The 26,317-nt window shown below is 35.2% G+C and overlaps 1 protein-coding gene and 1 long non-coding RNA gene across 5 annotated transcripts in view; both read left to right on the forward strand.

The window, feature by feature from the left end:
* Positions 1-332: 332 nt before the first annotated feature.
* LOC124642939 overlaps positions 333-26,317 on the forward strand; it is a 65,064-nt gene continuing 39,079 nt past the window's right edge. For 3 of the 4 annotated variants that reach the window (XM_047181732.1, XM_047181730.1, XM_047181731.1), the window contains exons 1-2: positions 334-2,384; positions 14,799-14,872. In XM_047181732.1, coding sequence (XP_047037688.1) covers positions 626-2,384; positions 14,799-14,872 — 1,833 coding nt within the window. In that variant the 5' untranslated portion in view covers positions 334-625. Of the gene's footprint in view, positions 2,385-14,798; positions 14,873-26,317 lie in introns of all 4 variants that reach the window. The other variant, XM_047181733.1, reaches the window with a different exon arrangement.
* Positions 15,647-16,371, forward strand: LOC124642940. Its single transcript, XR_006985836.1, has 2 exons — positions 15,647-15,858; positions 16,262-16,371. It is a non-coding gene; the product is annotated as an uncharacterized LOC124642940 (long non-coding RNA).

A 26,317-nucleotide genomic window follows, 5' to 3' on the forward strand; every position in this document is an offset into this window, starting at 1 on the left:
TATCGTATTTTGACATTTGTTTTCAGTGCTACCATCTCTAAAAACAAATAAGATGCGTTCGTAATTTAAATTAGCAATATAATATTTATTACATAAAATTATAATAATTAAATAAAGAGTTGGCCGTGATCATTAATTGACTTGTATTAATTATCGCAATATCTTGTAGTGTCAAAAAGCCATAGAAAATGATAACGATTTGGAGCCATGAAACATTATTGTGTTGATATTTCAAAACACTTCCTTGACAAAGAAGGTCACTGATCTTGCCCAATATCTTTGTGTTGCCAAATCAATAAAATAATCAATCGCCAATCGCAGTGTCGAATCGGACGTCACTGGCACCTGTCACGTCTGACATTATTGTCGAGAATTCGTATTCGGAGCCTTTCGAGTTTCGCGTTCATAGTTCGTAAACGCTCGCGAATGTTGTAGGTGGAGCTCATATTTTTTAGTTTTTGCGCTCTCGTTCCACTTTTCGAAAGTATCTTTTTATCATTTCAAAATTCAATGCTGTGTGGTGTGATTACCTTGATATTCGTTTTCTAAAGTGATGTGTGAAAGCTGTATAGAATTCGTATTGTGAATATGATGTCACTTTTATTCTGCGTGATACCTTGAAAACATGAGTGTTAGTGTTGAGGGGGACGTGTCGAGTCCTCTGTCGGACGGGCAGGACGCGACCATCTCCAAGTCGTCGTCGGATAGCTTGAAGATCGACGAAGAGCCAGTTCGCGATGACAAATCCGAGCCCAGCACTCCGAAACCGCATCCGATGGCCTTTACCATCGACTTCGGCGCGGCCAAGCCTGTGGACACTCGGAAACTTGAGGAGCTAGCGAAGAAGTCGCAGGCTCGCCACCAGAGAGTCCAGTCGATGTCTGCGAGCCTCCACAGACCAAGTCCGACCCTGCAGCGGCCCCCGATGAGCGCGAAGCTCCCCCGCAAAGCTCAAGGGTACAACTCGGAAGGCTACTTCTCCTCAGACCAGGAAGACAGCGGCCTATCAGGCTCAGTGAAGCTCCGGAACAGTCCATTAGCACAAAACGCTTCGCACATAACAAGTCCTGTTACAAATAGACATAGTAAGTCCCCTGTCACTGACAATGTCCTGCCAAAACGCACGTCCAAGAGTCCTATAGTTGATAGTATAATGTCTAGGAGTGATAACTTTACCTCTCGTCAGGGGCTGAACTTGCCACTGAAGAGTACTTCTTACGTGAGAGAGGTGCACAGAACACCTAGCTATGGGAACATAAACAGGCATGCTATGGCTGATATCATAGACCAGAGTCCTGAGGGAGTGATGCTGACAGACATATCCAGTCCTGAATTAGATATCCTTACACCTGATAATGGGTTGTCCACTCCAGAACACTCTAAAAGTCCTTTGATTCGCAAAAGTAGAGCTTCCTCTGAGACCCCTGACTTGTTTAAGAAGTGTATTGCAAAAGAACCGCTGTACATTGATGATGACGTTGATGCTCAGTCTGATAACTCCTCGACTGGTACATACACAATAGAAGGAGATAACTATACTGAGGAACAGAAGGCAAGGATGAGTATCGACAGGAGTTTCGGTGCACCTTCCCTATCAAATGCTCTTGATGAAAGTAAGAAGAAAGGCAGTGAATGTGATCCTGAGCTTGTCTTTGACTTCCCCAACCCTCAGAGAGTAATAACTAAAGAACCGAGAAGAGATATTGGTCTCCGTAGTCCTTTATTAAACCAATCATTTGAAATACCAAAAGTTTCTAAGGACAAAAATGTCTTAGAGATTTCATGCTGTTATGAATCACCAACTGAGAATGACTTAGCAGCTCAAACGTCCAAACAAATTAAATCCACAAGGAGCTATTTAGAAAAAATAAAGAATAGAGTGAGGACTATTACTGAAAAGACCTTTGCGAAGTCACCTCCTAAGCATGATGATGTAGACGTTGGCAGTTTTACATCGGTCACAACATCCGGTGTTCTTAGCTCTAGAATTCCTCCTAAGATAGAGCCTGTGCTCCGTCGTTGTAGCTTGACCAAGTCGGAGATAGACCAGACGGACTACATCCACCGATTGTCCCGTGAATCCTCTGTCCCAGTGTCCTTACCCAGTAATAAGTTAGGTTTGGAGGACGCTAAATTTGAGAGTACCGCATTGAAAAACGCACAGAAAGCTTTGAGGGAGGAATGTGGGGTGTCTTCGGACATGACACCGGAGCAAGTTGTGGGGAAGCTGTCGTACTTGAGCCTGAACCGCTGCAAAGGGGATAAGACCTGGATCCAGGACTGGGCGGAGAGCGTGAAGAAGTATAACATCAATAGTTTGACTAAAGAAGACGTTGTTATTGATGATAGGCCTCCGCTGAGTCCGAGGCAGCTGGCTGTTAAATGTAAGTAATTTTTTAAATATTTTAGGTATTAATTAATGTTAATTATCTACTAGCTTCTATGTGCGACTTAGTTCGCGTGCCCATTGATAAAATATAGACTGTAAAAAATAGACTTCTCCTGGGTTCTACTTATGACCATGGCGAACATGGCTATGGGCTCAGCCGTTTAGCGTAATAAATAAACAAGCAAACTCTTTCGCATTTAGGTATAATATAAGAACGGAAAGCTTATCTGAATTTATTATCAGATAAAAATTGCATATTATATTGTTTAGAGATAGTATATGAGTAGCTACTACCTAATCAGTATCGAAAGATGGTATTTACTTACACACCATAAAAACAAAATAAATCGAAATTTATTTATTTTATTGTACAGGAAATTTACGCTCGAGTTTCCTGTGAAATCTGTGTGACTAAGCAATGCTAAGTACTTACGTTTTTTTAAGGAAACTAATTATTTACCTCCAAGCTACAAAAATTGCCCTCATCTTGTTAATATACCAATTAGATTCTGATCAAGGGAGTCTTCAGTTTGCTATATAAAATTGTATATCTTTGGCATTCTGGTAGCTTTCCGTTAATACCAAGAATTATTGGAATCAGTCCAGTACTGCAGAAATTATTAAACTACAGACGACTTTAAAATTCACACAATTGCACATCTTCATACCTCTCTCAAAAAAGGACAAATCAAAGTTCTATTAAGTATGTTGTGGTGCCTAACACCTTCTTCAAAAGTAACTTACCTACTTTCGGTTCTAATTACCTCATTCTTTGTGATAAAAGTCATCATTATCCTCCTACTCTTATCCGAATTCTATGTGTAGTGGGTGCAGCATGTACCTATTCTTTCCTTTATACTTCTTTGTCTGACGTCTTTATACCTGTCATCATTATCATATTGCTGTCCACTGCTGAACGTAAACCTCTCCCAATGATTGGCGCTATACCAAACAAAATAGTCATCATCAACAGCCTTTTTATCGTCCCACTGCTGGGCACAGACCTCCTCTCACACGGAGAAGGATTGAGCGTTAATCACCGCGCTTGCACAATGCGAGTTGGTGATTTTAGACTTCAGATTTCAGTCCAGGTTATCTCGCGTTGTTGTCCTTGTACTTCAATCATCATTTTACCCAAATATGTGCTGCTTTTCAAGCTCGCAAAGAACACGTAATTCAGACTATCTTTGTATGTATACGAATTGTTGACCAACAACTACCGGTAGGAACCTACCTGCAGTGGCGGCCCTAGGGGTGTGCGAACTGTGCCCTCGCACAGGGCCTCGCGCTTGGGGGGGGCTCGCGCTACAACCCACAACTGGCTCTCAATCCAGTCATGGATTTTTTTTATTTTTGCTTAATTCCGAGTTTAATTTGAGAGTCCTTAAACAAACAATTCAAAAAAATTCGCGCTCGCTACGCTCGCGGCTGTTCACCTAACAGTACCTTTCCTTCTAAATTGATTAGAGAACTTTTATGTCCCAAAACTCAAAAATTTTCGCGCTCGCTACGCTCGCGACTCCACCTTGAACTGTTGTTTGTTATAGAAGTTTACGTGCTTTGGTGACCCAAACCTCAAAAATTTTTGGGCTCGCTACGCTCGCGGGTGCTTTACTTTCCACTTGTTTTATTTTTTGTGATTCTTTAAATATAAACTGTAGTAAAAATAAAATTTTATTAATTTGTTTAACTTGACCATTTCTACTCATACATGACGTTTAGCTAAATCAAAACACCAGCTTACTCTCGCAATACATACTTTTCACATAGGACAAAGGGCCTCGCATAGACCTGCCGCACGCAGCCTCGCAATGGCTAGGGCCGCCGCTGCCTACCTGATTCCGATTGAGTAAAGCTGTCATTAATCTAGTCAAATGACGCTATGTACCGTATCAATTGTGCTTACGACATGTCACAAAGACGAACGACACTGCAGTATATATGCAATCATTACAAATTATTTGTTTACCTGCTAACTACTGAACGAATTTGAAAGCGGGATTTTTATGCGCTTAAGATAACACTAAGTAAAATGATTCATGGCGTAGGCTTACTGTCTCCTACTTGAGCAAAGCTGGTAAGAAAGAAAGAATCATTTATAATTTTATAATCATCCAAAGTACGTCTTCGGGTGCATCATTTGACAAAATCTTGCGATATAATTCTGATTGTTTTCACGTAAGATGCAAGCTATCTTCATTTGGCGATTGCTTATGTCCAGTTTACATATAGGTAGGCCTATAATCTATCCAAATGTCGCTTTGCTACATCAACGACCGCTTACGACACGTCAAAAGGCGATCAGTTGCTACCTTGCAATATGCCATTAAGCCTATGATTTGTAATCAATACTGATTGCTGTCGTAAAGTAACCACGTATGAGGACAACTGTTTATTAGTACACTAGCTTCCGTCCGCGGCTTCGCCCGCGTAGAGTTCGGTTATATCGCGTTTCCAAGTGAATTCTTCAAAAGTCAGGGATAAAAAACTATCCTGTTCTTTCTCAAGGTCAACTCTATCTCTGTACCAAATTTTATAAAACTCAGTTCAGTGCTTTAGACGTGAAAGCGTAACAGACAGGCAGACAGAGTGACTTTCGCATTTGTAATATTAGTAGGGATAGTAGGGATAAGCCTTTCATATGCCTAGACTTTGTCTGATGCAACTGAATACCAGTGTCTTACATAGTGCGACAGTCTAAGTCTATCGGATCTCCGCAACCCTGTTACCCGGGTAATTTATAATCTTTGGCTTTAAACTTGACCAAAAACTCTTTAAATCAGTTCAGACGTTTATCCATAAATCACAGAGAGTATATTTAATAAAGAAATTATGCAAAAGTAGTAAGTACTAAGTTGCTTGGACTTGCTTTTAAACATTTTAAATGTTCGATCTTTTGAAATGGAGGGATTAAATTAAGTTTTAGCTTTATTTAATCTTCGATAGTGGAATCGCAAAATCGAATTTAAAAAGACATTATATACGCGTACCAAGTACCAATTGTTAGGCATTCAAAAGTAAACACACTTTTACTTAGCGATTTCAGCCTATTAAATGTTTTTCTAGGCCGTAAATTATAACTTTTTATACAAAACGTAGAAAGTATACTAGAAAGAGCCATTACGATGGTTATTTTGCTCTAAACTGCCGTTTCTAAGTAAAAAGCAAGTCTTATGAAAAAAAGTATTAAAAACTAAGTCGTTTGTCTAATATAATCGCTTAGATAGGCTTTTCACCATAATTAAGAGAATTTCTTATAGCATACATGTAGTCTTTCTTTTTATGTGTGCTTTATTTTTAACCCCCGACGCAAAAACGACGGGGTGTTATAAGTTTGACGTGTCTGTGTGTGTGTGTGTGTGTGTGTGTATGTGGCATCGTAGCTCCCAAACGGATGATCCGATTGTAATGCGGTTTTTTTTGTTTAAAAGGAGTGTCATTCGGGAGTGTTCTTAGCTATGTTTGGTGGAAATCGGTTCAGGTCTTCAAGGTCATCAGCTCGTTTGTTAGGTGTGAGAAGAATGTTACACGCTCAGTTTACTTGCAAGCATGTGTGGGATCTGAAATTTGAAACACTAATGTCTTCTGGAACCACCGAGCTGGTCTGCTGTTAGGGCACGAAGGTAGGAGACGTAACCCTGAACTGCCTTTTAGTAAACCCATCGAGTTTGGGCTCGTTGAATTTGTCTTGACTAGTTCTCTTCAATTGACGAGAACCTGATACTGGAAATGGGATGTGGCGGATGAAAACCTGGAATGCCGGAATGAAACGGATAAACCGATTTATATCTTCGCTGAAAATCTAGAATGACCAAAGGTTTATGTTTCCTCAATCTATGCAATTCTCCCAGAGCCAGTATGTTATGAGGATTGTTAAACAGCATCCTTTGTCCGAGATCGCATAGAGCGACCCCATCTTAAAATAAAAGAAATTAACTGAAAGAAGAAAAAATTAAGGAGCTCCTTCAAAAAGCATGAAATAAAATTAAATTACAAATTTAAAAAAACCCCCGACCCAAAAAAAGTACGCAATTAGTATGACAAAAGGTTAAAAACGCTAAACCCTATAAAAAGCAAAAAATAACTTTTAACACTACGTAAGTACCAACTAAAGCATGTCAGACTAAACTAAATTTTGACGTGTCGGGGGACCGCTTTTTACCTTCAAAAATACTTACATAAATCAAATGATACCTACCTAATTACAACATTCGTATAAAACAAAATTATATACACAGTTATAAGTAGTATATACTTAATTACTTCTAACGTTAGGCTAATAAATTAGAGCGGTCCCCCGACACGACAAAATTTAGTTTAGTCAGACATGCTTTAGTTGGTACTTACGTAGTGTTAAAAGTTATTTTTTGCTTTTTATAGGGTTTAGCGTTTTTAACCTTTTGTCATACTAATTGCGTACTTTTTTTGGGTCGGGGGTTTTTTTAAATTTATAATTTTATTTGCTACGGTTAACTACTGTATCAATAACGATCACTTAAAAAACATACATTCCTGTTCTTTTGTTGGGAAGTCATCAAATGACCCCTCCTGCAGCGTGAGGGAGTGTCCGACTTCTTCGTGTCTTACTGACTAAAACCCATCATGTTCCTTATGGAGCCCTTTATGTACCAGGGCCGCAGTAACTCTTTCGAACATTCCCACAGCCCCAGCAGCAAGTAAACATAATACCTACAGATTAGATTCAAATATTAAAATAAAATATTTACTAATTGTTTATCGGCATAATGGAACAAAGGTTATTTATTTAGTAAGAATATTTAAAACAATTAAGTGTAAACAATAACATTTACAAATATTATCATTAAATATTACTGCCTACTGCTAATTTGTAGATAATTATGTAATTTGTTGTTGAACTGACCTATATAAACTGAAGTTTGTTGTCGTTTAGATAAACGATATAAACGTTGATTTTGTTTTAAAATAACCAACAGTGTTTACAGTCTTTTGAACTATGCATTGAACCAAATCGTATTCACACTTAAAAGTATATGCACTTTATACTACTACTAATACTGAATTAGCGAATGCTATATCTTTATATTAACAACAACGAAAGAATGCTTTGTTAAATTAAACTTATTTGATCATAAACCTCACTTATATTATTTATTTTTATTTAAAAGAATCTAAAGGGACCTGAAAATTCAAGCGTCAGTTGAACAAATTATTATAATAAGTAGTTTGGCATATTTTCCTTGCAAACGCGCAACTCTTGCAAAGCGCTGATTTTTAAGGCATTAAAAATAAATCAGAATCGGATTATTTTATATTGACCATGAAGACCAAAAGAAAGACTCAAGGGACAAAAGGTAAAATAACCAACACAAGGTCACACTTACTATTACTTTTGTTATTTCTAAAAGCACTTTACAAGTAATATTGTGAGTTGTCAACAATCACATACCTCTCAGTTCGTTTTACTTTTGTACGAGTATTGAAATATTTATGAGTATGCGTTCACCATGCGACTGAGTTTACGATGGGCAATGACTGGTATGACCTAAAGGTTTTCAGTTAGTAAGGGCGAGTTAAAACAGATTATATGTTGATATTATTTTTTAGGTAATACTATATCTAAATTAGCTGAATACTAAAGAGTTCATCCTACTTGATTGATTATTTTTTAGATAATGACGATTTTGTACACACGTTTAAGTCAAACAAATAGAATAGAAAATTATTTTGCAGATATGGGTATACAAAGGTCTAAGGGATTGTTCACACCAAACGTATTGTCCGCCGCTGACTGTGAGTATACTCACTGTCTGCCCCAGTGTGAACGTCGACTCAATCTGCAGTACGCGTACTCACCAAGCCGACAATAAGCTATAACGTACGATGCGCTATATGTGTGAACAAAAGAATAGGCTCGTGTAGGTTCACACTAGATGCGTACGCTGAGCGGCTGACTATTCTACACATAAAAGAGCTCAGTATTTGAACCCCCCAATCTTCATACATAACAGATGCTATGTCTTCCCAAGCGCATCTTCGTAAGTTTCTATCACTAAATTCTTCTGAATTCGCATTCCAAATACATTCTCTAGAATGTACTTCTGCAATAAACTTTTCGGTGCCGAACATCGCGAGGTGTCACGTGTCACGTCTGTCCTCATTGAAGTTTGTTTCTCGAGTGTATTGCGGCCGATGCGCGGCGGAGCGGCGCTATTCGGCAACTGCGTCCGCGTAGCCAATCCGCGTCCGCCGTGCATAGTCGCGTAGTAAAATAATCGGCCACTGAGAGTCAGCGACAACAGACGACGAAATAGCGTATAGTCGGTTCGGTGTGAACGACAATTTCAATATATATGGAAAAGCAATAAACTGCGTAACGCGCGCTCACAGTCAGCGGCCGACAATACGTTTGGTCTGAACGATGCCTTAACATAATAAAGCTCAGCGACATTTTACCATTCGGCATAAAGACATTGAATCAATTTACAAAACACAACAAAAATAAAAATAAAAACCCAATTGATCTCGAATTCCTCCTTTTTGGGAAGTCGGTTAAAAGTATCGAAGAATTCGAATAAACGCGTTCCACATTCGAATAAAAAATTTAAACGTCTCCAATCTTTTTAACACACCATAGACAAGTCCTAACAAAAGAGTATGGATTCTATTTTTAAAACACAAAGGACAGCACTTGTTCCGGAAATAGCGTGCCATAGTGCACACCTGCTTATTTTCCCGCTCCACTTCTCGTGCATTTTACTGAAATAACATCATTTGGCGTACATATGTGACACTAACTGTTGTTTGCGATTTCACCCGCATCTTGAACGAATTATTTAACTTTATTGTGGGTGTATTTAATGTTAGTTACTGTTAGAAATAGGTTCTTCTAAAGTGTGACATATCGGTCGGTCTTCAGTTTTGACGCATCCAATTTCTGACTGCACTTACTTACTTTAGGATTTTGTTGTTACCTAATTTTGGGGCTTTTTAATTCAATAATAAAAAATACACTTTTTTCATATAAAGTCATCTAATGCCCAGTACCCATAAAGTACAGGAAACAATAAAAGATTGGTATATACTATTTTAATAAAAACCTCGGATGGAAAGGCAAAAACCTACTTAATATAATAAGCAAAACATTTATAGAAACAAGCTTAAATCGGTAGGTACACTCGTATTGCTGCGAAAACGGGATGCACTTATTTTCGGTATGCATACTTCGTCCATTATCAATTAGAATAATGAATGTTAAGCATAGGAAATAACTAAAGGAACTATGCCCACCATAAACTATATTAAGGTCAATGGAACTAAATGGTGACAGAAATGACCATTGATTGGTTCACGCCCTCAGTTCTCGTAGGTTCAATGCTCTAGGTCATATTTACATTTTTAACATGGTTTTAGCATTTTCTAGCTAGAAATGGTCTTTAAACTTTCATTTTATAAGTATTTTTGTGGGTATTCATATCAGGATCATAATTTTATGGAAATTAAAAGGACAGCTGTATTTTCATCTCCCTAATATTATAAAACGAGAAAGTATGAATGTATAGAAGATAAATGTTTGTGAACATAATTATTACTTTAAAAAAAAAGAGTGTCTATGGAGTTTCTTGCCGGCTCTTCTCTATGAGACCAACTTTTTGGAACCGTGCAACTAGTGTGACGTTTCATAGGAGTCTGCGAAGGTCTATTTGAAATAAAAGCATTTACTTTGGGTATGTGAATGTTTTCTTCTGTGAACTAATATCCAGTATAAAAACCAGAATAAAATTTCAAGTAATTTTTCACCGGGTGCGCGAATTAGCTACTTGAGCGGTTAAAACAGGGGGGAATAGCTTGCACTTGCTAATTTACAATCAAAATTGGTTAGTCAGTTTTACAGTTAAATCGTTTCAGAACAGTAACACAGAGCTAATATTACTTTCATTATATTCGTAAAGATTTTACAGTCTTTTCACGAAATATTAAAACATTATAGTTCGGCCATTCAGAGAATGCGTTCCTGACACGTCGCGATTGAACTGACGACGTAACTTTGCAATGGCGTTGCAGTTACGATAAAAATATTTTTGCTGGTTGTTTACCGTTTTAACAATTGAGGAGCATTAAAACAACATTATTATATCAATAATCAATGAATGTAGTTACGTCGTCAGTTCAATCGCGACGTGTCAGGAACGCATTCTCTGAATGGCCGAACTATAATATTTCAGACTATAATAAAATAATAAACTTCAAAGTGTTATTGAAGTGTTTACGATTCTTTGTACGCATCCGTTTGAACTTTTGACGGCAGTTTGTGCGCGATAAACTCGGTAACGGCTGGACTAGCTATGATTAAGCTTTGATTGATGGTAAATAATAGAAACCTTGAATGAAATTGTGAGAAAGAAAATGTTTTTCTTCTATCCCGCTTTTGAATATTTCTTAAAAACGTCAATACATAAGTTGTATGGTTTCAAATCAAATTGCTGCTGTAGTTTTGTACACAATATTTAACTGTAAACGCATAATAAGCATTTATTTCTGAAAAACGATCGGATACTACATACGTTTAATACATACGTAGCAGCAATGTAGTCCTGCCAAGTGCCAACATATAGATCATCACATCCCAACTTTTTTCAAAATTACGGAGAGTTAGAGCATACCAATATTGTCTATGTAACAACAGTTGTGCGTTCAGAAATTCATACAAACTATTCTCTACCAGAAAATTCAATTCCATCACAAAAACTGTACTACCCAGGTAAAAGCTTTTCAGCACTTAAAACATTTCAGTAAAAGGTGCAAGGTCGACTTATTGCACGAGTTGATTCAGTTACGTGATGGCCGCCGCCATCTTTGATTCTTGTGACAGACGCAGCGGCTATTTTTAAACTAATATTGGCGGGAAAGGTTTTTATTTTTATTTTTTGAAGTGCACTTTAAAGTGGTAATCAAGAAAGAGGTCGTAGTCATACCGTAAAGTATGATTTTTAGTAAATATTATAATTGAGGAATACACGGTTTTTGAGCACCATTTTCTCTCAAAATGATAAGCTAGGCTTTTGTCCTTTTCAAAAAAATATTTAACTTATTCACCCATTTTTTACTGTTTTTTAAGTCCTTGTCAAAAATATTACGTCTTATTTTTATTACGTGTCATTATGGTCTACAACTTTCGCCTTTTATCTTGAACTTTTAGAGCTATCTTTAAAATACACTTTTCTTTATAGTATACCAATAACAGTAACTCCAACATATGAATACTTACATAAATGATTTCCAAGGAACTCATAAGTGTTGTCTTAAGGAAATGCACCATTAAAGTGTCTGCCATCACCGTTAGACCATTACTTAATGGTGTGTGCTCCTGTGTCGAGTTATGTTAAATGTAGTTTTAATATGCAGTTGTGTGTCTTTGGTTCTTCGGTCAGTTTTGAACTTCCTTTTTTTCTTTTAATGTTGCCCTCTAGGATATTCTTTACCTTTTCGTAAAAATTTAGATCCCTTTTGAACTAGGTGAGTCTTTATATATGCAGTTGTGTCTTTGGTTCTTGGGTCAATTTTGAACTTCCTTTGTTTCTTAGAATATTGTTCTGTAGGATTTTCTTTTCTGCTTTATCTTTTTGCAAAAGTCTAGATCCCTTTTGAACCAAGTCCCTGAGCAATGTTTCACTATGCCAATAGTTACTTGTATAGTAATTAAAATATGTAGCTGTATTTTTGTGGTTTTGTTTTATTTAAGTTGGTCGGTTATTTTGAAATGGATACATCAGCAAAGTCTAGAACAATCTGGAGGGTTTTGTTATTACATTTGTCCTGTTTCTGAACTGAAAAGAAAATATTTTAAGGATGCAAAGACTTTATTTCAATAGGTTGCGATGAAGAAAACGCGAAACGAGTGTCGTATTTATTCGACATCGTGTTTTTTTTTATCTTTTTCCATTTCATTCTTTAAGAGCAACTCTTGAGTTTGCGGATTTTTCACTAGTCACTTTTCCGTCAGAATATTCTATATTTAGGTTAAAATATAACCTTGAATAAACGTGAAGCACAAACATAGGACGTATTGAACAACAATATTGATAAAAAACAATAATATTTGCATAATTAATTATCTTCGGCCCACATAACTTGAGTCAACTTGCTTCACGGTCAGTATGGTAATGTGAGAACTATGATCACACGGCCGCTTATGTTGTTACTAGGTATTACATGCTTTACCGATATATGTTAAACTAAAGTAGATATAAATATGTGTAGTTTTTAATTTTTATATTGATGGAAAGATTAAGGTTTCTTTGCATTTTTTTTTTTCAATATAAGAACTGATAGACACATTTTCTCCCAAAATATTGATAAGTCCTTAGCAATGGTCCCTTTGAAGTAGGTACATATATTTTTTTATTAAGACATAACGGAGTTTGTCATGATGAGAGGATGATGATGATGAACGGAGTTTGTGTCCAAAAAATGACTTTCCAGAAACTTTTGGAGAGATGTGCAGTTTAGATTTTTTGAAATTTCGAAATATATTGTCCGGTTTACTGACAGTAATTCAGTGCAAATAGACGAAGTAGTGACCTATCTTAAATGTTATTGTTACGTTTCCTACATACTCGTACACGAGTAGGTTGGGTTTTGGCACATTTGCGATTTTGAAATCGATCTTACGATGTTCATGAGAAATTCTCATCACAGTTCCTATAAATATTTTTCTGTAGTCTGACATTATTAATTACAACATAGGTAAATGTTATGACATCTTCGAAACTAACAGCCTTACTTATAAACGTGAATTAAATATAAGTAATACTTAAGGGCTGTTTAAGAAAATTCTTACTTATGAACGTTGCTTAAGCATGTCTTAACTAACATTTAATCACTACTTAAGACATTAAGTAGTGATTAGTTAAAATGTTGCTTAGAAGGTGATTAGAGATTTTATAAGTAAGGGGGTTAAAGTATACCACACTGCGCTCACCTACACGCATGCTAAGGTGATTATGGGCAAACAGTCTGGAAGTGTTTTATGGGAGGCCTTTGAGCAGTATTGGACGTTTTTCGCCTTGACGACGAAACATGGAGATTATATGAAGCTGGAAACCTCTGGATCTTTGGATCCAATTTTAAATATAAAACTAACTGAATAAAATAAAGCTGCAATTTCCCTAAGTGCTAAACCAGCACGATGTGCATAAATACATAAAATGCGCGCAACAGCACCCGTATAAACTTTTGAACGATATACTGGATAGTAGTACTCATATTTTTAAAAACTTGGAAGGTGAAGCTTATATTTATGCTGTTCTGAATCCGCACTAAACAAGTTTGGAGTGGCAGAAAAATTATATTCAATGTCGTTATGGTAATATAGCGCGCTAAGGTCGCATGGGGCCATAATGATGCAATATTTGTTGTTTCTGGGCATATTTAGGAGGTAATTTCGTTTATGTTGATGGTTTAATGTCTGGTCACATCGATAATTACAAAAGAAAATGATTTTAGTCGCAAAAATGTTTGGACTAGCACGTGGATTCTTTAAATAAAGCATTTCTACATTTGTGCCGCCGTTATGGGTCGTGATTTATAGAATACCTGATCTGGGTTGTGGAAGTTAGATAGGTGGACTTCCACTAAAAACTCTGAATCTCCTGCATCCAGTTAGATCCAAAGCATCATGAATAAAATGAGATTTCTAGACCAAAAGACAATTAATTTGAACTCGCGCTAAACTTTTCAGCTTTACGACTGAAAATATACCTTCCTACGCAAAAACTATTTTACTCAAAGCTCAGCTTCAAAGATGCAAACAAGCTTCGAACATTTAATAGACTGTCTTAAGTATCTGATATCAAGGCTTAGAGTTTCCTACGAAGTAAATAACTTACAGAACAAAATGAACTTCTAGTTAAATAAGTTAGATTTAAGTTGAACATTAATCTGCCAATAAGTTGGGCGATGTAGCAACTTCTTCTTGTAAAAAATGTGGGGTCTTAGGATAGTCGTGATCGCAAAGTCTTTCGAGATTTATCGTGATGCCTGATAGTAAGACTTGGGTTCCATGTGACCTACGTATTTTGGAAAAAGAAAAGCAACGTTTGAAGAGTTCAGATTTAGGAAGTACATATTGCTGTTGATATTGGTTCTGTAGAATGTAGAATAACTTCTATGATATTCTAATTTGCTTCTTTGCGTATATTTTACGTGTCCCTTAAATATAATATTTCAGAGGATTCCCTGAAACAGTCCCTGGCTTGAATACATATTGTGTTATGACTTTATGAGTATAACATATCTAAAACTTCGAAGTATAAAGATTAGAGAACTGTCAGGCAACTGTTATTAATTAGGAGTAACCATTAGTAGTCAACGTAAAAACATCAATATGAGTAAAAAATGTCTAAATAATATGTGTTATGTTTGTTGACAGGCCGCAGCCCGCATGCGGGGACGCCCACCAAGATACCGAGTCCCGTTGGCACGCTCCTATCTAGGAGAACTCCGGTATGTATCAATTATTCTGTTTTTAGCGTATATTTATAGTATTTTGTGATTAGATGTAATATTTGTATGTATTTTTAATGTTTCACTCATGTAGGACGATTGGGTTTAGTTAGACGGCTAAAATTGTTCTATTCTGTCTTAAAGACTGGTAGCTATTTCGGTATGGATGACTATAGATAATGTGCCAAAATAATACTTATAAGGGAAAAGTACAGTAAAATATTATAATCATTCTAATGGGAAAGAAGGATAGAATAGTACTCTTATCATTTTTTTCGGAAACAAATTGGGATTGTTTTGATAATTCACGATATACGTTTCGAATCTCATGACTATGCTAAAGTCATCAAGAATAACATTTGGATCTCACAAAATCATGGAAAACCATAAATATAACTTTGCCAATGTTGATATCACTGCGTTTAAATTGCATTAAAATCGAAGCTGTTAATTATTGATTTGTTTAACCGTCATCCGGCTATCTGTCATGGCCGACATTATGTAAATACTTTATAGTAGCCACGTGTTGGTCTGTTCGCGATATCTTTATACAGGGTTGCTGACCTATCATATGCGTTCCACATTTTATATGCAATTTGCAACTTCATTCTAATTTTTAATTTGGCCTTCATTTTGCCCTAAAAATATTAGCGAAAAATCTAAATTATTTTTGCCAAAGTTTAAATGACTTTTTGGTACTTCTATTATAATGGAACTTCCTAGTATTTGGCACTATTTCAAATTATTTTCAGTGCACGTTACAAAAAAGTTTACCTTACGCTGACCTCTTTTCGTTAAAAATTATGTATGTGTAGTAGTTTTTTGGGTTAGTAACACTATTATATATTTCAGTAACAATATACTTTCTTGTTCTTATTACAGTCTTAATGTCACACGTTATTCCAGGAAGTCGAATTATTAAGAATGTTAATATTGTAGTTTCGTAATTAGAACCAGTTTGAAATGTTGATATTTGTTGATTCATGGTAATTATTATGTTTTATACATATTTATACAAGTTATATAATAAAGTTATCAACAAACTTGTTGGTAGGAATATTTTGACATAGAAAACGCAAACTCTTTTTAGAAAAATATCCTTTCCTATTTCAACTCCTAGCCTTTCAAATCCTAGCATATCCTAAACAAGTGTTTTTGGTATACAGTATATCTCCGTCTAGCATCTATAAAACAGAGACACAAAATACCAAAAACACGTTTTGTTTTGATCCTATCCTTTATCAAAAATATTCAGTGCTTCTTTCACCAATTTTGAATAGAATTTAGTACAGATCTGTGAGATACCTACTTTATATCAGTTTTATAGTTGGTGAAATAAGCAATTTAAAGAATACTCCTATTTACTTACTAATTCCTTTTTAATTCTAGATGCCAACCCCCAAGGACATTTACTATATCCCACCAGATTAGTCAAGAGTGAATCGCGCATCGAATTCAGCTTCAACAGTTTTCAAATAAAATCTCTTTTGATCTCTAAACGTTTTGCTCTATTTTTGTAATCAAGGTTAGGAACGACTATTGAAGATTTAGAACGATGTATGTCAATGTTTGTTGATGTTAGGAGATTAATCGCAAATATGAGTGGATTTATTTTTCTGCAGTTAATTAATGTAGGTACTGTGGTAAGATGTGGCTTGAAAGAGGGTCAACTATGGAGTATGCCAGGTGGTTGGGACCCATAGTGTAATGCACTATTTGCACTATTACTATACTATACATATTTTTCTGGTTCTCAGTACCGACCGTTTGAAAGAGGTTGAATCGGCTAGTTTTTTTATTCAGTAAGGGTTTTATGAGCCAGTATTTCAAAATCAATTTAACTGCTTATTATTTCGAAACAATTATACTAATGATATCATTAGACTATTTTATATAAACTTTATTAGCATATGAAGCCGCAATATTTAGCCTGTGCAAAGCTACCAGTGCTACCACACTTCTAAAACTGCAGTCTATTTCTGCCAACATAAAATCGATGGGCAATTTATTGGCGGTTTGTGGTCCCCGACGTCAGATGAATGATTTTAAGGTTTAAGGGAGCCATTTTACTAACAAGGTGATATCTTTTTCAAATATTACTTATAATACACATAATTATAGTGTGAATGTAAGAATAATATCTGAATAAAAAGTAGGTTTGTTCTAGATCCATAAAAGGGATTGTTGCTCGCCAAAATGGATGATAAAACTAACCTATTACGGCTAGAATCATAGACACTAAAGGATGGTTTCTTAATTGATTCAATCTATATTTGATTCACATAATAAAAGCAGAAGCTAGAGTCTATAAAAACAATAAAGTGTTATCTTTTAAAAAGCAATAGATGTCCAAATACGAAGCCAGAACAGCTTTCGCGCCTTTTTGGCGTCTTTTTCGTCTCGTTCTACAGGTATTATGAAAATGTATGGTCCCCAATAAATACAGGTTTACGGATCTTTGGGTAAAGGTATCATAAAAATAGAAATACATATTACGAAAAGAACTTATATTAGATCGTCTGCGAGAAATAAAATAAAAATAACAGATTGGCTTACCTTGTAATAGATTACTGCCGATTAAGATTTTACTGCACACATATGAAGATTTTTATGTGTGAACCATAATGTTGGCCAGTAATAAAATTGTGAGCGGACATCTTTATTTATTGATTCTAAATTTGAAACTTTTTAAGTGATGTGATAACATGGAATTGTGTTTGTTGTTTTATCGATTATTAAGTATCGATACATCGGACTCGTTAATCCTAGTGTAACATATTAAAATATCATACTAAAACTACTGGATTTATGTACTGAAACTTTATGAAATTCCTTTGGGAGCGTGTTTCATATTTCTGAAGAACACTTGCGGATAAAATGTGGAATATAAATACATAGATACGAAAATACTCCGAATAATACTTTCTCAGATGAATTCTTGCATCGAAATGGGATCAACTATTCAGGATAGTTATTTGGGGCTTACAGAAAATTAAATTTCCAAAAGCTTACAAACTTTTCTTTCAGCTTTTTGGTCTTTTGCGTCTTTATAAATTGTTCTAAATATGAAATAATTTGTAAACATTTGTTAGGATATAAATAACCAAATCAAAGTTCAGGACAGTTATCACTATGAATGTTTATTGAGGTCAGCATATCCTCTTTTGTTATAAAATTATAATTCTATCAGCCATTTAAATTAATTACATTATTTATACTTTTTATTTGTGGTTTAGATTAGCGATTCCAATAAAATAATAATAATTATGGCCTTGGATTTAAGACAAAAAATAACTTTCCTATCATGAAAATATATACAGCAGTTACGAAATTGACAAAAGCCAAAGCAACATTTCTGTCGGGATTGTTCACGCGAGTTACCGCGGCCCTGGTACACTGTGGGCTCCAGAAGGAACATGGTGGGTTTTACTCAGTAGGAGTCTGACACTCCTGTGTCACCACCAATACCTCTCACGCTGCACAGCGGGAGAGGTCATTCGATGGTTTTCTAAGGCAAATACAAACATGTTCCCCTAATAGGTTGCGCTTTGTAAGTATAAAAAATAATTACAGTACAGAGTCAAGTGAAACCACGTGGTTTTCACCTGTTCCACTCTACATATCACGCTAGCTTGCATAATTAAATATTATAGTTTTTTTTTGCAGTAAGTACAGAAGGTATTGTTTAAGAGTCTTAAACAAATTAAGACCATAGGCACAGGTTGTAGTTTATTTTAAAAGTAGTGTCTATTGTCTACGCCGGAAACGTACCGAAGCAGACGCCATTTTAAATATGGAACATTGTTCTAGAATAATTTTGGATTCTAGATCTGATATGATCATTGAACGATATTGAGAAGTTGAGAATCTAGGAAAGGAAAGATTTTATTAATAAAAAGGCGTTAAAAAATTTAAATAATTCTCTTTCATATAAAGGTCCTAAATTAATTTTCATGACAAGTCTAAACTGCGAAATTAACCAACTTGAAGTCACATTCATGAACAAAACCTAAACCTTCCTAACCTTCGACAATTCAAACAACTGGAGACGCCATTTTCACTAAAACAGGTTCGAGAACGCAGCTCACAGTCGTATGCCTGTGTCCTTTAAGATTATTTATGCTTGTGTTTGTCAATTTTGTCGTGTGCTCACGTAACATTGTGATCAAAATTGCATGAGCGAGCTATCACTATTTGTTGCGTTGCCATTTCGTAAATTAGCAGACTTTTTCGCATATAGATTTATGTTCAGCTCCAGTTCGTTAAGAGCCCTAAGACTAACGTACGTGCTGCATAACATAGTTTACGCATTGGCTTAACGACTAAAGTTTGACTTCAGTGATTGAGTACCATGGCTAATTACTTCAAGTGTGTCGTGAAATCCTTGAATATTTTATGTTAAATATGCATGTTGCTGTAAATATTTGTTACTTAGCAGGATAACATGTAATTTTTTATAGGTATAAAATATGAACCCAACACAAAGCTTTTTGTATGTATAACAATATGAAAAGGTAAATCGCAAAAATACGCAAAAGATTTTTAAGGGGGCAATGAAATTGGGAGTGTATACTATTTTCCTGCCATATATCTCAACTTAAGTGAATCGAGAATATCCTTTATTCATAAAAAAAATACAATCCTGTGTTTGTAAGTTTGTACATTCACGCCAGGATAGAGCAACAAGTGGTAAATTATACTAAAATAAATGATGACCAAGAATATAACAAAAGCTACATGACTCCGAAAAAAAAAAATCCTCAAGACAAACCAAAATACTAAAACCGCGAAAGTGAAATAAAATAAAGCATAACAACACAGCGACAGGCGTAATTATTCTAAGCCGATTACGGTTAAATTTAGTAACAAGCGGTTGCCGAGCACTAGACATTTTGTGACTAAACGAGGAAGTATTGTATTCGTGTCGTCGCTTATTATTAGTCGAGTTTCAGCTGTCGTTAGGCGAGTTTTGTAACTAGTGATGCGTATGTTACTTAAATTGGATTACCGATTCATGAGTTCTGACGGTTTTTTTTTGTTAGAAATGAGGAGTTGGGTATTAATATAATATGATACATGGGCTGTTCCACAAGTCTTCTGATTCTACGATTGAGTGACTGCTGTATTTTTGAGGAAACACCTTCAAGCCTATTTGTGAAATGTATAATAGACGGGTGACTACCAGCTGTAATACGTTGTGACAGGATCAAATTTATATAGATTTTTAATAAATTCTAGCTCCATTCCTGTTAGTCCCCATCTCAGTCAATTTATGTACCTCTTCAACCTACAAAAGATTGTTCAGAAATTAACTGCGTGTGAGACTACAGTGTAACTTCTAGATAAAAGCTTATCTGTAGGCAATGTTTAATTAGGCTGCATGAGATGGTGGGATAACCATTTCACTTGTCGGGAAGTTAGACTAAGCAAATGAGGAGATTATTATCAAGTTCTGTAATTGTGAACATTCGTAACAATTGTGCCTAAACAATCTTAAAAGAAGATTGCAAGGTGGGGTATTAATCTATATCTTATTTTGTACGTAAAGTAATTATACTAAAAACCCCCGACCCAAAAAAAATTACGCAATGAAACCCTATAAAAAGCAAAAAATAACTTTAAACACTACGTAAGCACCAACTAAAGCATGTCAGACTAAATAAAATTTTGACGTGTCGGGGGACCGCTCCAATTTATTAGCCTAACGTTAGAAGTAATTATAACTACTACATTATATATACTACTTATAACTTTGTATACAAGCTGTTGATTTGCATCCGTGCCATATTCAAGGAGGTAATTATGCTAATGATTCTCGACCCAAATCAATAAAAAAATTGGTACGTAATTTTTTTTCTTTAATTTTTTTTCGGAATTCCGTAAATGTCATCCAGCCTTATTTAAACTTGGCGCGTATGTTACTGGCGTTAAAACCGTGCTGCACCCTCACACAAACGCAAACACAAAGCATACGCAACGATCACTCATAAATTTCATTCATAAAATTGGATTACTTCGGAAATACCACGACATTACAATGACAAAAAAAGCAGTGCATATTAGTTATTTCCCATCTACTGTAATTCCAATCGATTATTTACGTATTGTATGTCCTCCTCCTGAGCTATGGCACAAATGCAAATCAACACCTTGTATAATTGTGTTTAGATACGTGTTTTTTATACGAGTGTTGTAATTACGTAGGTATCATTTGATTTATGTAAGTATTTTTAAAGGTAAAAAGCGGTCCCCCGACACGTCAAAATTTTATTTAGTCTGACATGCTTTAGTTGGTGCTTACGTAGTGTTTAAAGTTATTTTTTGCTTTTTATAGGGTTTCATTGCGTAATTTTTTTTGGGTCGGGGGTTTTTTTAAATTTATAATTTAATTTTATTTCATGCTTTTTGAAGGAGCTCCTTAATTTTTCCTTCCTTCATTTAATTTCTTTTATTTTAAGATGGGGTCGCTATATGCGATCACGGCTAAAGGAAGCTGTTTAACAATCCTCATGACAAACTGGCTCTGGGAGAATTGCACAGATTGAGAATCAATAAAGATTAACTTTTGGTCATTCTAGATTTTCAGCAAAAATATTCATTCCGGCATTCCAGGGTTTCATCCGTCACATCCCATTTCCAGCATCAGGTTCTCGTCAATTAGAATCATGAAGAGAACTAGTCAAGACAAATTCAACGAGCCCAAACTCGATGCGTTTACTAAAAGGCAGTTCAGGGTTATGTCTCCTATCTTCGTGCCCTAACAGCAGACCAGCTCAGCGGTTCCAGAAGACATTAGTGTTTCAAATTTCAGATCCCACATATGCTTGCAAGTAAACTGAGCGTGTAACATTCCAATCACACCTATCAAACGAGCTGATGACCTTGAAGACCTGAACCGATTTCCACCAAACATAGCGAAGAACACTCCCGAATGACATTCCTTTCAAACAAAAAAAACCGCATTACAATCGGATTATCCGTTTGGGAGCTACGATGCCACATACACACACACACACACACACACACACACACACACAGACACGTCAAACTTATAACACCCCGTCGTTTTTGCGTCGGGGGTTAAAAAGATCTTTTATGTATGGCATTGTTCGAAAGAATAACCGCGATCCTTGTACACAAAGAGTTTCAGAAGGAACATGGCGGATTTCAGGCAGTACGAGTCTGTCACTCTCTCCCGTTACACCTACGATCATTTGATGATTTTCCACCTACCAAAAAAGAGTTCAACTAAAAGTCTCTGACTAAGTATATGTCTTAAGTGTCTAAACTAGATTTTAGTATAACGAAAGGAATTGGGCACTTATTACAGATTCGTTTTGTCAAATAAATGCAATTATACGCTTTCTCTAGCTCTAGTATCAAAGTCTAGTCTGACAGATATGACATTCAGGTCCTAAAATGACCGTGAAACACTATTTTTTAGAACAGAACTAAATTAATATTTTTAATACGAACCCAATTACCTATTACGTAAAAAAAATGTGTCATACCTAATTTTAATACACTTTAATTGATTAAAGCAGAAAAATCAATGGGTAGAGTACTTTTAACATTGACTTAACATTTTTACAACATTTTATTTTCGAGTTACGGTTTTTAAAACCTCATTAGTCGATTAATAGTGTCATCCACTAATTAAACTATAACCTACATTTCAATGTTGTAACAAAAAAACAATTAACATTACAATTTTATGCTACGTTATATTTTATTCGGATGGAAAAATTAGTTTGATAATAATGTAATTATTACCGTTATGGTGAACGATTTAGAATCGATGGAAACAATGGCTTGGCTGTACAGACGGCATGGCATAGTCATCACCGCAAAAAATAAAATTGGTTCAATTTCATTGGTCAGGGCTGCCAATAGTCGGAACTAATTTAAGCTGTAAAAAAATTAAGATGTTTAGAATAAAGGCAGGTTAAATGTATCTTTACTGAATTAATTAACTGTATATTACATCAAGGAATTAAAAATACTGTAGGGAAGCGTCGTAAATTAAAATCATGACTGTAAATAAACTTTAGTTGTGTTCGTAATTACAATTCCTATGGTATTTACTGAAAAGTCTCGGAATCGATTGTTTTAGTACTCACATATTACTAGATACAATCATACTATTTTTTAATTAAGCATTAAAAAATATTAAAGCCTACACATATAGAGTATTCTACATGATGTAAAGAAATGATAAACAATATTTACGACATTCCCGCGTATAAATCAAAGACACCATATTATTAAGACGTCAAGAAAGCGTATAACATTCACCGGAGCGTTGTTCAACGAATAGGCTTTGCGCTTTCATCATCTGCCTAGACTGAGCCTGTTTTAAATCGACTTCTAGTCTCATTTTGTAAGTATGAATGTACCAGTGTTTTATATGGAGCTACTGCCTATCTGATATTCACACCTATTTGTAAGATTAGTTGGCAGATTAGGCCCTTGGAAAACAAAATATGGAGGGCCATGATTAAAGTCCTATAGACGCAGCGCTGGTGGTTATGCCATTTCTTAGTAATAACATGCAAAAAGCCGAGACCCATGGCTTAACGTACTTTTAAAGCCACGGAGGAGTTACATGGCATAGATGACGTCAAGCAGAGCAATATGGAAATTGAAGACACCCTGCTGCTCCCAAATAAAAACTGGGATAGGTAAGGGCTGAAGGGTAAGAAAATGTAGATACCTAATGTTACACAACGGACAACAACTTCAAGCGCAGTTTAATCTTAGTTTATCAAGTAGTGTGACTATTTTTTATCCTATTTTTATTTTACTACTCTTTATCCTTATCAAAATTGTCCTGAAACGTAGCTTTATCAATTACTCACGTGCGAGGAAGTTCTGTTACACGCTTATCTACCTGAAAATCTTTACCTTACGTCATGTGTGACTCACGTGGATATTATAATGAGCGTAATATGCGCTGAATACTGTTATGTCAAATGTTTTGAAAATATGTTATTAGTTTAGTTCATAACGTTGGTTGTCTTCCATCTAATTGTTGAAGGTTTCTAAAACTAATATAATTCAATCGTGATTGACTTGACAATTCTTATACTTGTTAGAATTTACTATCGCTGTAAATCCTATTTTTATTATGTTCAACTTCACTTTGCAATAACTATGAAAAATACAATTAAAACCAGAAACTCGGATCCATTAATTATATCGACATGTCAGTATCCATATAGGTATGCAAAGCATTTTTCTTTCACAGATTTGTCGAGTACGTAGTTTTTTTCCAGTATTTTCCTGTAAAATCCCTGAAAAATGGATGTGTTCCAAAATAAAACATTCTGCATTCGAGATTAATGAATGATTTTACCGCCATGTTAAACAGTTTTACCAGTTTACGCAGTGAGTGACGTTTCGTTTATCTGATAAACTAAGATACTTGAACAAATATCCGGCTAATCTTATCTATGTACTTCCTAGGGCACATATTAGACGATATAAAATGCATTTTATATGAACATTGTAAAGATAAATACGATTGCGTCTAGTTTTTGCTACAAAGAAACGCGATAGGTATGAAAAGTCGGAAAAGCGAAGCATTTAGCTTTTCTTTCCAATCTTGATGTTCATGCATGCTTTACTGTGTTTATTCGATAAGATCTGTCAATACTTTGAGTGTATTATCTTGAGGTAGTGAAAGGCGCAACATTAATGGCTTAACATATCTGATAAAACAATAAAGTATGGCTATGTATTTTATGCTTACACTAGCCGTTATCTCGCGGATTCACTCGCGTCCCGTGGGAACTACGGCCGGGACAAAATATAGCCTGTTTCTCGAGAAGAGTGAAGCTTTCCAACAGTGAAAGAATTTTTCAAATCTGTTTTGTAGTTTCGGAGTCTTTAGGGTACAATCAAAAAATATATTTTGTCCTCTTAATTATATTACTATAGAAGTATACTTAGATTATTTCTAAGAGTGCGGTTGACCTACCTATATTTAGTGAAATACATATACCTGTTACAAAAAAGGTCATAAATAAAGCCTTTATTGAATGCAGCGGTAACCCTAACAAATGTCAAACGTGACTCACCTGTCAAACTTTCGCGCGGGAAAAATGGCGCTCAACAAAAATGGCGACGCGACGTTACGGTTGCCTTCTGATTCACGAAGATTGCGGTTTAGCCATATATTTTTTTTTTCGTTTTATTTTATTTCCTCACCGCATTCCGAGATACTTTTGATGTGTATTTTTTTGTTGAAAATTAAAGATTTAACGCCATTATCTGAGACTGTGTCTAATCGTTTAAAGTGAAAGTTAAGATATTAATACATATTCTTGGAATGCTATTTATGTTCACAGAGTATTTTTTTAAGAGTTAGTATATAAACTGAATATCGTAATTGGCTAAACAAAAAAATGCGATGATGTATTAAAATTTATATTGACTAATGTACCTAATGTTCAATTTCTTTTACTGGCTGTTAAAAATGATGTCTTATGAAGTAAGGTATTTATAAAATGTAAGTACAGTTAATGTATGTAACTACATACATACATACATATTTTCAAGAATCAGGAATCTTAGATCAAGAGACTATTTTCCGATAATTCCTCGGTAAGGCAAAGACAGAACATGTTGAATATTAAAGACGACGTATGACATTAACACAGATTCCTACAACTAGGCTGAATATTCATTACCTTTGCTTGTTACTAGGAACTAAAATACTTGAGGCTATGGAGTAGGGGAGATAATTCAAACCGCTTTCAGTATGGTCGAATATTGAAATGTCAGTATAAATTGTGTAAGTAATACTTTACAATTAAATAAGATAGTAATATATTAAAACATACATAAATTCACAAAAGAACAATTTTTGTGTGTTCATGTATTCTCTTTACATTATGGAGATGATTTTTTTAAGGTCTTTTTGCTTAAAAACCAATTAGTCAAGTAAAATTTCACGTAGCTGTGTAACTAAAGGAATGTGAATAAACTTAATATCCCCGTTTCGTAAGTAAAAGTGGTAGGAACAATAGCTGAAGACAGTATTGTGAATATTATGATGATGACTCATAGACGGAGGCCTGCGCTTGCATTCCGTTACTCAAATGTAAATGTTATATATTCTTCTGCACCTGCCCTTTATATGTAGGTATTTAAAAAAATATATTTTGACAGCTGTCAAAAGTGACAGTTGGTTTTGAATTTCGAACTTGTTTTTATTTATTTTACTGAACGTCAATTTGCGAATATTTCGGAAGAATCTAGCTATGATAACTGGTCACTCAGTCACTCCCCGAAAGAGTCGCTTTTCTTCAACTGTCTTGTTGACTTATGCTGCTAATTAGCCTCTTAGTCTCAAGTGTGCAAATCTGTTGTAACAATTAGCAAAACCTCGTAATCCATAATATTGTATAACTAGTATCTTTAGATAGAAACCTACTACAAGCT

Source organism: Helicoverpa zea, chromosome 26, assembly GCF_022581195.2.
Source record: "Helicoverpa zea isolate HzStark_Cry1AcR chromosome 26, ilHelZeax1.1, whole genome shotgun sequence".
Lineage (NCBI taxonomy): Eukaryota > Metazoa > Arthropoda > Insecta > Lepidoptera > Noctuidae > Helicoverpa > Helicoverpa zea.